Source organism: Microtus oregoni, unplaced genomic scaffold (genome assembly GCF_018167655.1).
Source record: "Microtus oregoni isolate MIOR12 unplaced genomic scaffold, Mior012 000047F_ref0000412, whole genome shotgun sequence".
NCBI classification, from domain to species: Eukaryota; Metazoa; Chordata; class Mammalia; order Rodentia; family Cricetidae; genus Microtus; species Microtus oregoni.
Genome location: NW_024543221.1, coordinates 4,074,637 through 4,087,257, shown reverse-complemented (window position 1 = coordinate 4,087,257; position 12,621 = coordinate 4,074,637). Strand labels below are relative to the sequence as shown.

Sequence of the window (12,621 nt, the reverse complement as noted above, 5' to 3'; positions counted from 1 at the left end):
GTTGGTGTCATTACCCCTGGGAAGTTCCATAAGCCTCCTCAGCTCTAAGACAGCACCACGGAAGCACAACTGCTTCATGTGTTAAGGAACCGAGCCACAAACTTGAGTATTCTTGTCTCTATAACACTCCACCAAAGGGGTTCATAAGTATGTCTAACTGATTTTTTAAAATTCACATCAGGGGCTGAATTTGTGGCTTAGTAGTATAGCATTTGTCTTCCAGACATGATACATTATTTGGTTTTCAAGAATACTTGAAATGTGATTATCTAGTACTTGGTACATATGGAAGGAAGGAAAATAGAATAAATGTATTAGCAAAAAAAATGTAAGCACTAGAGGCAGTTATACAACTAGACTTTTTTTTTTTTTTAGCCCACAGGGCCCTAGATTCCAACCCCAGCACTGAAAATAACTACACACACACACACACACACACACACACACACACACGAGTGAATTAATTCAGTGTTTTGGTCTCAAGCTATGGATCAGTAGTAGAAACCCCTGGGTCTATCCCTGGAACAGAAAAAAAAAATCAGGCAACTAGATTCTACTTCAAAACCTCTCCTAATCAACAAAATACACAAGCTCCAAAATGATCAGAATAATTTCATATTTTAATCCCAAATTAATAGATAATTTTCTTGTATTAAATATATGCTAGGAGCAGACTGACTAAAATGCAAGGAGAAGAATGAAGGATGAGATTAAAACCACCACGGGTAACTAAATAGAACATTCCACATTCCACCACAACCAATTAAACAATTCCAACATGAATAACAGTGGTATTACTACATATTACATACAAATAGAAAACAGAAATCTCTTCCCCTCTCATCCTTGCATCCCCTTGTCTTACCATTAAAAATCCTCATGAGTAGTTAAGACACATTCTTCCCTATGCCCCCCCCACACTACTAAAAATAGAAAAAATAAAGCTACAACAATTAATAGGCAAAAACTCAAAAGTGAATGTGAGAAAAGACAGAACAAGATGAAAGAGAGACCTTGGAACATTCAGCCCTAAATGGGATATCTCCATCAAATCCCTCTTTTCAGGATCCAGGGAACCTGGCAGAAGAGGAGGTAGAAAAAGTCTAAGAGCCAGAGGGGATGAAGGATACCAGGAAAACAAGCCCCTCTAAATCAGTAGTTCTCAAGCTGTGGGTCATAACCTTTGGGGGGGTCAAATTATCCATTCACAGGGATCACCTAAGACCACTGAAAAACATAGATATTTACATTATAATTCATAATAGTAGCAAAATTACAGTTATGAAGTAGCAACAAAATAATTTCATGGTTGGGGATCAGCACAACATGAGGTGTGCATTAGGAAGGTGGAGAACCACTGCTCTAAACCAACATGATCAAAGCTCATATGAAATCACAGACTGAGGCAGCATGCACAAGGCCTGCACCAGGTCCTTTGGTTATATACTAAGGCTTCCAATTTAGTGTTTTTTATCAGATTCCTGAATGTGTAAACAAATGTGTCTGTTTCTTGTACCTTTTCCTGAGCTTTTTTTCTTTCTGCTTATTTTGTCCAATTCCAAAGTGTTACCTTACTGTATTTTATTTTATTACCATCCCTTTATAAGACTGCTTTCTGAAGAGAAACAGAAAGAGAGTGGATCCAGATAGGGAGAAACTAGGAGGAACAGAGGAAGAAGAAACTGAATCAGGATATATAACATGAGGGGAAAAATCTATTTTCAATAAAAGGAAAAAAGAAAAATTTTCACCATAATTTTATAAATTGGAAAACCAATATGCACTAAGTAATATAGGGGAAAACATTAAATACAGCTGTGTATAAGGTTGAAGAAAGTGAGTAAACCATAATACATCATTTGATTTACGTGAATACTTGAAATGTGATTATCTAGTATTTGATGCACATTAATGGAAGGAAAATAAATCAAAGTATTAGCAAAGAAATGTGAAAATTAAAGGCAGTTACACAAACACAGTATTTTTGGCTCAGCAATAAAGAGCATTTACAAAGTTTTAAGAAGCATGAGGTGGCAGATCAGCGAGAGCGGGCCTGAGGAAAAGTAGTGCTATGTTAAGAGCCAGTCCTCAGCCAGCTTAGCAGAGTCCCCAGGAGTCCTTATAAACTGTTTTAAAATATCTGAAATTAGACGTCATGATACCAGACGCACGGGAATAAACAGTAGAAGGACAAAGCTTTAAAGAAACTAGACATGGCTGTCACCACAGAGCAAGCTTAAGAGAAAGGAGCTACTTTTCTTTTCTTTTTGACAGTAGTATTAGTTTATTACAAGAATAATAAAATAATAAGAACTTCCATTGGGTTATGTCCTCTGCAAATGTTAGGATACAGTGGATGGTTTTCTAGGTAGTCTATGGGTTAGCATGGGGAAATTGAATCCTAAAGATTTGTGGTTATTTAATGTCTCAGCTCCTCAGCTCCCCATCTTCATCCTTTCCTCACTTCGAGGACTTTCTGCCCTACAACTGTCTTCCTTAAGCTCTAGCCTCTCCTTTTGCTTGCTTTGGTTTGCTTCTGTATATTTTTCTTCTTTTATAGCCTAGGCTAGCTCAGCATTGCAAATCCTCCTGCTTCAGCCTCTATACAAATAGAACTATACCACATGTTGTTTTTTCTTTATTAATAGGGTCTTACTCTATTGTCTTGTCTAGCATGATACTTCCTACACAGACCAGGCAGCCCTTAAACTAATGATAATCCTCCTGCCTCAGCATTATGAGTGCTAGAACCACAGTTAGGAGTCATTAAAGATGAACCTAAGAGAGACATAGGATTCACCTAAGAAGGGGAAAAAAAGACAAGATCTCCTGAGTAAATTGGGAGCGTGGAATAGGGGGAAGAGTGAAAGGGAAGGAAGGAGGGGGAGTGGGAAAAATGTATAGCAATTCCTATCCAAACGATTAAAATGAGAAGGATTTTAAAAATGGACATGTGAGGAGCTACTTTTAAATATAATCATTTTTACTCAGTATTTGTACATATTTATGGAATATGGTGATATATATATATATATATATATATATATATATATATCCATCCTTCAGAGTAGCAAATAGCTTCTTCCCAACCCTCATCTCTTTCTTGGAACAGCCCGTATGTACTGAATAGTTGATGTGGAAAGACAAAGATCCAACAATTTTGACCAAGTTACCAACGACTCAGAAGGCCACAAAACCTCAGAACTGCAAGCAGTGCTGACTGAAGCTTTGGCTTACAATTGTCTGATTTCTTGGTTCTCTGCCTCCCTTCCGTGGGTGCTAATTTCTAATGAACACTCTCATAACACATATGGACTCAGTGTCTGCTCCTGGAGAATACAACAGCCAGTAAGTGCAACAACAGGAGGACAAATTACATTTTCTGTTGTAAGAAGCAAAAACAACATCTGGCATTCAGATCAACCCTGAGCCAGTGACATCTTGCAATAATGGGGCAGCTGCCAACCAAAGAGGGAATGGTAAGCTAAAGCAAGACATCAGTCACAACCTTTACAGTCCATGAAAAGTAAGACAAGTGCTTAGAAAAGATGACACTTCTCCCTTATCCTCACAAATGCATTATTCCAGTTTCTCTGATTTGAATATAAATCTAATCAGTCATCTACAAAGTTTCTAAAATCATTAATTTTCCTTATTAGTGAAAACCAAATAATATTGGGCTTAAAAGAACAGTATCATGGCTAAGGACACTCCAGCCCAATGAGCCAGGCTTAACTATCTAAAAAGAGCATTATTTTAAAACAACAGAATTATTACTTATAACGGGTACACAACTTTATTTTATAACAGGGAAATATTTTAAAGCATTCAACTGCAATGTTATATTGAAAGGGAGACAGAAGCATGATTATACAAAAACTATCCTGATAATAATGAAATGTGAATTTGTCAGTATTAGTTAACCTACATACAAAGAGGTAATTTTTAACTCTAGCTAACCATTAAATTAACTACAGAGGTTATTTAATTCCATACATAGGCCTCAAGCCAGACAGCATGATCAGAACACTGTGTAGGCACTGGTACTGATATCTAAGCTAAGACCTGTATTTCTCTTTCCCAGACGCATCCTGCCAACCTCGCTTACATTTGTATTGTTTAATATAGTTTGGAAAAGTGCATTTCCAAAAGAATATGCTTATTTTTACTTTATGGTCACACTATACTTCTCCTTTATATATGTCATGTTTTAAAAATCATAGTGCATTATAATACACCTGGACTAAATATTAAAATTATGTCTTGATTTTACTAAAACTATTATTGTATTCTTAGTAAAGGGGAAAAATCTACACAGATAAAATTATGTACCCTTTCAGCTTTAAGTTGCAAAGTATTTACAATATGTAATGATACTGATTTTTCAAATACCAAGTGGATAACTGGCCAATACTCTCTAAAAACCCATGCTACAGAAGGTAAGATCTGGGGGACTGGAGAGATGGTTCAGTGGTTAAGAGCACTGCTGCTCTTCCAGAGGTCCTGAGTTCAATTCCCAGCAACCACATGGTGGCTCACAACCATTCGTAATGAGATCTGGCGCCCTCTTCTGGTATGCGGGCATACATGGAGGCAGAATGTTGTATACATAATAAATAAATAAATCTTAAAAAAAAAATTGAAGAAGGTAGGATCTACCCAAAACATGGAAAAGGCTTAACCCACAGGTATTCTTCATGACATTCTAAGGGACAAAGGATAAAACCTTCTTTGTAGTTTACTATAGGGTATTTCTCTCAAAAAATCCTATAAAAACAACACTGACCTATTTCTTGTGATCTATAGTTGTGATTTCCTCTAAATTAATGGCATTATCTAACATTATTAAAATCAAGGAGAGAAGATTAATAAAAATTACAACTGTGAGTCATGAATATGGAAAAAATCATATAAGGAGAAAATGTGAATATATATTTATCCACCAATAAGCTAAGTCTGTTTTTATGATTTGGGATTAATAATGTATCTTTTTAAGAAAATCATTACATTTTAAGAATTTATACAAGGTATTATCTAAGAAGTGTAGTAGTAGTGGTGGCAGTAGCAGTAGTAGCAGCAGCAGTAGTAATAATAGACAGGAACATGAAACCATTAAGTTTCCCCATATCTGTTCAATGCACCTTCAGAAACAAATTTTATCAACAAAAAGATACTATAATAGTAGTAGTAGTAGTAGTAGTAGTAGTAGTAGTAGTAGTAGTAGTAGACAGGCACCTGAAACCATTAAGTTTCTCCAAATCTGTTCAATTCACCTTCAGAAACAGATTTTTACCGACAAAAAGATACTATGTTGTTGCCCTAAGGATCTTAACCTGTTTGAGAAGCCTGGTCTTGTGAGACCCCTAACAGTAGGAGTGGGGGCTGTCCCTGACTCTTGTGCCTGATTTTGGGATCACTTTTCTTCCTGCTGGGTTGCCTCCTCCAGCCTTAATAGGAAGGGACGTACCTAGTCTTATTGCAACTGGATATGCCATGTTTGGTTGGAGGTAGGTGAAGCTGTGAGGGGAGGAGGGAAGAGAAACTATGGTCAGGATGTAATATATGAGAGAAGGAAAAAAAAAAAGAAAACAAAAAACCCCAAAAAAGATCTTAACCTGTTCTGAAACTTAGGTTTTTTTCACATGAAAAAAAACTTAAACAAGAAAAAAAAAAGAAAGAAAAGGTAAGCATTAAAAATGAAATATGGAAATGTGTACATTGAAATGGGATGTTTGCCCAGGTGAAATTTATTTTAAAATTTATTTTATTTATTATTGCTATTGGGGCAGCACATGTATTCCATGGGTTCTATGTAAAAGTCAAAGGACAGCTTTCTTAAATGAGTTCCCTCCTTAAACCATGGTTGCCATGGATTTGACTCAGGGAGAGACAAGTCCTTTTACCTACTAAGTCATCCAACTTTGCATGCAAATGGATGGAAATAGAAAACACTATTCTGAGTGAGGTAACCCAGACCCAAAAAGATGAATTTGGTATGTACTCACTCATAAGTGGATTCTAGACACAAATAAAGGTCAGTGAGCCTATAATTCGTGATCCTAGAGAAGCTAAATAAGAAGGTGAATCCAAAGAAAAACATATAGTTATCCTCCTGGATATTGGAAGTAGACTAGATTGCCAGGCAAAAATTGAGATCTTGGGGGTGGGGTGGGGTGTGGGTAAGGGGAGATGGGGAGAGAAAAGTGAGGAGGGGAGGATGGGGAGATTCTGGGGGAATGGGATGGTTGGTATGGAGGAAGGGTGGATATGGGAGCAGAGAAGAAGATATCTTAAATTAAGGGAGCCATTTTAGGGCTGACAAGAGACTTGACTCTAGAGGGGTTCCCAGGTATCCGTAAAGATATCCCCAGCTAGTCTTCACTTCTAAACAAGTTTCTCTAGAAGTCTTCATTTTAGCCACATGTATACATATGTGTATGTGGGTATGTACATTTGAGTGCCTGTGACTGTGGAGGCCAAAAGAGTACATGGGAATCCCCTAGAGCTGAAGTTATAGGAGAATGTCAGCCACCTACCATGGGTGCTAGGATCTTTACTAAGATCCTCTGCCAAGAACCAACATACGCTTAACCACTGAACCATGTTTCTAGCCCCTCAAATACAATGTCTTAATCACTACGAGTATTCCTTTTCATATCTTGACATCAATTTATTTTTTTTTACTTTAAGTACCTTAATCAATTATAAAAAAGGAAAGTGGGGAGAACAAGGGAAGGAGACAGCATGAATGGGAGAAAGGAAAGGGGGATCAGACTTAATTATCAGGAAATATAGTCTAATAAATATTCAAAGTAGTAATGATTGATATAACCCTATGTGATATACACAATTCATGGTCTAAATAACAAGTTCACATCAAGTGTTCCTAAATATGATTTGACAAAAGGGATGTCATGTTGCAGTGACCTCCTAATCTCTTGAAAATTCGAAACTCAATCTAGAAGAGGAAATCTTCAGGGACACATATTAAACTCTAACCACTACGCACAAAGACGAAAACTCGTAGTCTATGCTTTACCAACTAACAACTGGTTAAACAGTGTCTTGTTTATACAGCCGCGCCACAGTCAGTCACCTGTACTCTCCCAGGGATTTTCAGGTGCAGTAAAGTGGGTCTACTTTCTATCACGGGATGAGCATTTAGTGCTCCCTTTAAATATGAACTTTATGTCCTCCAGGTGGTACTAGGTATTTTCAGTTGGTAGTAGATATTTTCAGTGGGTACTAGGTACTAGGAACTAGGATTTTCAGAAAAAAAAAGTTATTCAATAATAAAAAAACGTTATTTATTTGATCCTGGAACTTCTATTAGATGTCTTACCTTATCATCCCATGACCCTGCCAACTTCTCTATGAGCCCAGGTATTTGGGGTTTTCTCCTATTTCAACTCTATTTTCTAACACTTCTGATAACTTTTCTTTAAATATATCATCATAATTTTACTGTGTAAAGTTTTACTGCGTAAAGATCCCTTTCCTACAACACAATGTGTTTCACGTGAGTCACACATCTCCATCTCTTGGATGGTTATTCATGGTTATTCGGGGGAAGGACAGGTTTTCTTTTCCTTTAGTTATCCTTTCCCTCCAGCTTCTTTTATTCCATTATTTATTTTGGCATAAACTTATCATCTTATTTTTACTGCTAGGGACTGGACTCAGGTCCTTCGCTTTATCACTGAGTTACATACACATTCCTTAGATTTAATCTTCTCTTTTCTTAAGATCTTAATTGATTTATTTTGTAATTCTTGAATCAGGCAGCACTTTATTCTCTAAAAAAGAACGGGTGTACCAAAGATGCTGAGCAAAACAGGGAGATTTTATGAAAAGAAATGGTACTTTAAAAGAATGCAAAATAATGAGTTCTGGAAACTGGAAATCCACAATCAGGGCGTTGATTATTTTCCAGCTGGATTCTCAAATGGCAGAAAACAAAAAGATCTTGCAACTAAATCTTACCGGTTCTCTACAGAAGATCAAGATCCATGGGTATTTACTTACATTTAGGAATTAGGGTACTAGGATTATGAGATGCTTTATATGTCTGACTAACCTGATTTAGTTGTTTTCTTGTGATACGAAACTCACTTATTTTTCATTCAGAATTCCACAGAAAAAAATATCTTCCAATTTTTTGCCCAAAGAGCAAAAGCCCAAGCCTGGAGTACAATAAAAAGAAAAACAAGGCAGCTGACATCCTCTTCCACCATAACCTTTGGTATCCTTTCCAATTTGGTTTCTGAATTCTTCCCACATAACCTAAAAGTCTGTGGACCCTTTTTTTCTATCTGTCCTGACAAGATGTACCAAGATCATTCTGTCTAATTCCTAGAGCAAGACAGACAATAAAAAAAAAAAAAAAGGCAATGGGAAGGGGAAAAAGTCCTTTTCCTGGATTCTCTTTCTTTCTAAAAGTCAAGAAACTTTTTAAGTCTGAATCATAGCACTGTACCTCAGTGGTGGAGCATTTATTTACCTGACATGCTCAAATGTGCAGCACTGTTAGCTCTGCCAGTCTAGGAAACAAGGCAAGAACAGGAACCAGAGTAAGAGTGTAGTCACTCTTAGCTATATACAATATCAGCTATTAAAATTCTGGTGCTAGAATCCATGCTACGATTATCTATATAAATTATCTATGGGATGTTAGAAAAATCACAAAATTCCTGATCTTTCCTCCTGGTCATCTAAAACTAAAGTGTACGATAGCCAAATACAATGTTCTAACCAGACCAACTTGTTCCTCTGTTCTTTTTGTTGGACTCTTTGTCTCTGACAAATGGCACTGTAGCTGACAATCTGAACAGCAACACTGTTGATTTTAGTTAACAGGATTAGAAACAATGGTGCTTTTTCCATCTGAAATCAGGACTTACGTTGTCATGACCCACATTTGGCAGAAAGTTTACTCAACATGAATCAGACCACATGATGCTGTTAAGTCATTAAACTCTACTCCAAAATTCTCTGTCTCAGCAAAGAGATGATTGAAAAGTAAGGGTATACCCTTAAAATATAAACCAACTATTCAGTAAACCACAGAAAGGGTGGCACACATGTTTTAAGCTCAGAACTAAAGTATATCCATACCAAAGTCTAAACTGAGTTGACAGATTAATGAAAAAAAATTTTATGATTGCCAAAATAGCATGTTAATAAATACAAGGGGAAAATAACCAATTTGCTAAAAGCACAAGAAAAGATAGATATATTTCCTATGTGTTCAAGTGATGACTTTAACACTCAAATGATAAAAGAGACTCTGGAGATGACTCATCAGGTAAAGGCTCCTGGCACAAGCCTAACCACTTGGAGTCCCAATGACCCACATGGCAGAGAGAACCTATGTTGTCTGCTGTCCTCCATTCATATGCCACAGTGTGGACTCTCTCTGTCTTTCTGTCTCTCTTTTTCTGTCTCTGTCTCTCTCTCTCTCTCTCTCTCTCTCTGTCTCTCTCTCTCTCTCTCTCTCTCTCACACACACACACATACACACACATTTTAATATGCATAAATTTAATATAAAATTTAATAAGAATGTTTTTAAAATAAAATGATAAAATATAGGCCTAAGGAGATGGCTCAGTCAGTAAAGTCCTGCTTTGTAAGCATGAGAACTTGAACTTAATCTTTAGAATCCACTTAAAAAGCCTAGAGTCCGGGCATGTGCTTGTAACTCCAACAATGGTGAGACAGGAGACAGGGACAGGAGTATTCCTGGAAGCTTGCAGGCCAACTATTCTAGCCTACTTAACCAATGAGAGACTGTCTCAAACAAAAGGTGAAAGTCATCTAATACATGACACCCAAGGTATTCCTCTGACCTTCACACCATCATAGTCAGTATACATGTGCACTACCGTGAACACACACACCAAATAAATAATGATAAAATGTAATAGTAAACTTTAGTGGTCTTTCTCTTTATATATCTTCATTTCTTTGCCCATTTCCCTTAGCTAAAGTATTTTAATTTTTGAAATATCTTCATTCTGACGTGGACATGGCTTCTTCCAACAGGTCTTCCAGAGTCATACGTTTAACTACTGTTCATTCTACATCTCCACAATGTTTAGGAACGTGTTTTTTGCATGGTCTGCTTTTACTATCACTCAATTCAATTCTATCATTAGTTCTACCTTCAAAGTAGCTCTTCAAAAAGAGGGCGTATTTCCTCTACTTCCATCACATATCTAACCCAAGAGAGTAGTTAGAATACTAGGGGAAAAAATATAGACTGACAAGCTTCCAACAAGAGTGAACTTATAAAATCTAAAAAGACACTTGAAATGAGAAAAACATATGTCCAACTTGAAGACAGCCACAAAACGGTAATGAATGGTACTTTATTAGATGCCAAGGTCTGTAGCATGATATTTAGCAGTCTTATGATAAAGACCCTGCTTTGGTAGTACATGATTAGCATCCCAGCACTTGAAAATCTGATGCAGGTGCACTGGGTTCCAGGCCAGTCTTAGCTACATACACACTGTGAGATCCCATCTCAAAATAAATAAATAAGTAAATCAGAGATTAAAGTCTAACTTTCAAAACTGCAGTGGTTCTTCCTTATCGCAGCAGTAGCCCTTCACCACTCCTAGCCACTCCCTCTTTCTCCTATTCTGCATTGCCCAGGAAAGACTCATTCCCAGGTAACCTGATGAGATCCTACTTTGTTTTACACCACTAAATGTTCTTCAATAGTTTATTACTCTGTTTTTAAAAAAAAATCCTATATAAAAATCATTTTCTAAATAGACTAACTTTTTTATCCAATAATAAATGGTATGTAATATATATAATGCAACTCATAGGGGAGAAAAACAAGTTCTAGTTGTTTTGTTTGAGACAGTGTCTTAGGTAGTTCAGGTTGGCCTCTAACACACTCCATAACAAAAGCAGGTCTTGAACTCCAGATCCTCTTGCCTCTACTTCTCAAGTGCTACAATTGCAGTTATATACCACCATGACTAGCTCATTTAGAAAAAAGCATAAGTGATGAATTTTCTGTCAGATTATAATAAGATCATGCCATAAACTAAACTATCAGTGTCTTTTAAGCAAAAAATATCCTTTTGTATCTGTGTAATTCTTTAAAGTCTTTTCTTATGTATGTATATATATATGAGTGTGTACATGTGAGTACATGTTCCTATGAGGTCAGAGGTCAATTTAGGGTGTCTTCTGCAATCACTCTCCACCTTATATTCTGAGATAAGGTCTCTCAATAAACCCTGAGTTCATCAATTTGGCTAGACTCTCTGGCCAGCCAGTTGTTTCTAGGGATCTTCATTCCTTAACCCTAGTCGGTACACGCTGTCATGTCATGATTATACATGGCAATGGAAATCAAACTCAGGCCTCATCCTTGCTATTTCCCCAGCCCAAGTCTTTTCTTGAGTGGCCTAGAATTCTATCAGTGTATAAGAACCAGATATAAGGAAACTGACTGTTGCATACTCCTTTTGGGAAGAACATTATATGGAAATTCAGTCATGCGTATGTTCAAAGCTTTCCACAAAAACACTGACTAGAAGTGGACATATATAGATAAAATCTATGTACATGGACATACAAGCAGACACATCAGTTCAATAATGCAGGTAAATAGTAACAGTAAAAACACAAAACCTCAAAACAACCTCAAAATAAACTGTTTGCAGATGAGGTGTAACTAAGACCATAATTAATAATTTGGCAGCAACAAAGCTGTTTCTAGATATAATATCATAGCAGCTAGATGGAATAACAGATTGGCTAACTTACCTGTGTACATAGTGGAGCTGATGAACTGAGTCAATGGCTATCACCATCTCAGCCAAGTAAAACCGAGCCATGTCTTCAGGCAATCTATCTTCAAATTTACTGAGCAGAGTAAGTAAATCCCCACCAACATAATAATCCATAACCAGGTACTGTGAACAAAAATAAAATGTACTTAGTAAATATTATGGTAAAAATTAATATATTTACTGTATTCTGTGGTCAACTAGGAGTAAGCTGAATATTTATGAAGGTTAATTACTTGTGTGGTTAGCTCACCTTTAAGTATATAAAATAATTATCATTAATAATAGTAAGACTTCTAGATTTCATAAACAATGAAACAAAATTTTAAAAAGACAGGATTACAACTTTTGTTGCTTTTGTCCTTTGCCAAGAAAATAACAGTATCACTCACTTCCTGAATGGATTTTTCTCAAATATACATAAAGTATACCCAGGTGTGTGTGTGTGTGTGTGTGTGTGTGTGTGTATGTTTATGTACCAAAGAAGGAGAAGGGTACATAAATGAGAATGTTCACCAGACTCTCTGAATTAGATGACAGATGATGTAATATATTTTGCTATATTTTAGATTGTTTTTAAATATTTATTACTTATACATGTTCATATGAATATGTACCACTTGGCATACCTTGATATTACAATGATTTTATTTTTATGAAGGTTTACTTACTTTTATTTTGAGTACTAATGAGTGCCTGCATATATGTCTTTGTATCACAGTGTGCCTAGTTCCTATGGACATCAGAAGAGGGTGCTGGATCTCCTGGAGCTGGAGTTATAGGCAGTTGTAAGCCACCATGTGAATGC

The 12,621-nt window shown here is 36.5% G+C and overlaps 1 protein-coding gene across 16 annotated transcripts in view; it reads right to left on the bottom strand.

Moving 5' to 3' along the window:
- The window catches only part of Cdc42bpa (CDC42 binding protein kinase alpha), a 229,419-nt gene that overhangs the window by 112,543 nt on the left and 104,255 nt on the right, over window positions 1–12,621 (bottom strand). For all 16 annotated transcript variants that reach the window (XM_041635351.1, XM_041635358.1, XM_041635352.1 and 13 more), the window contains exon 5: window positions 11,791–11,939. In XM_041635351.1, coding sequence (XP_041491285.1) covers window positions 11,791–11,939 — 149 coding nt within the window. The remainder of the gene's footprint in view (window positions 1–11,790; window positions 11,940–12,621) is intronic.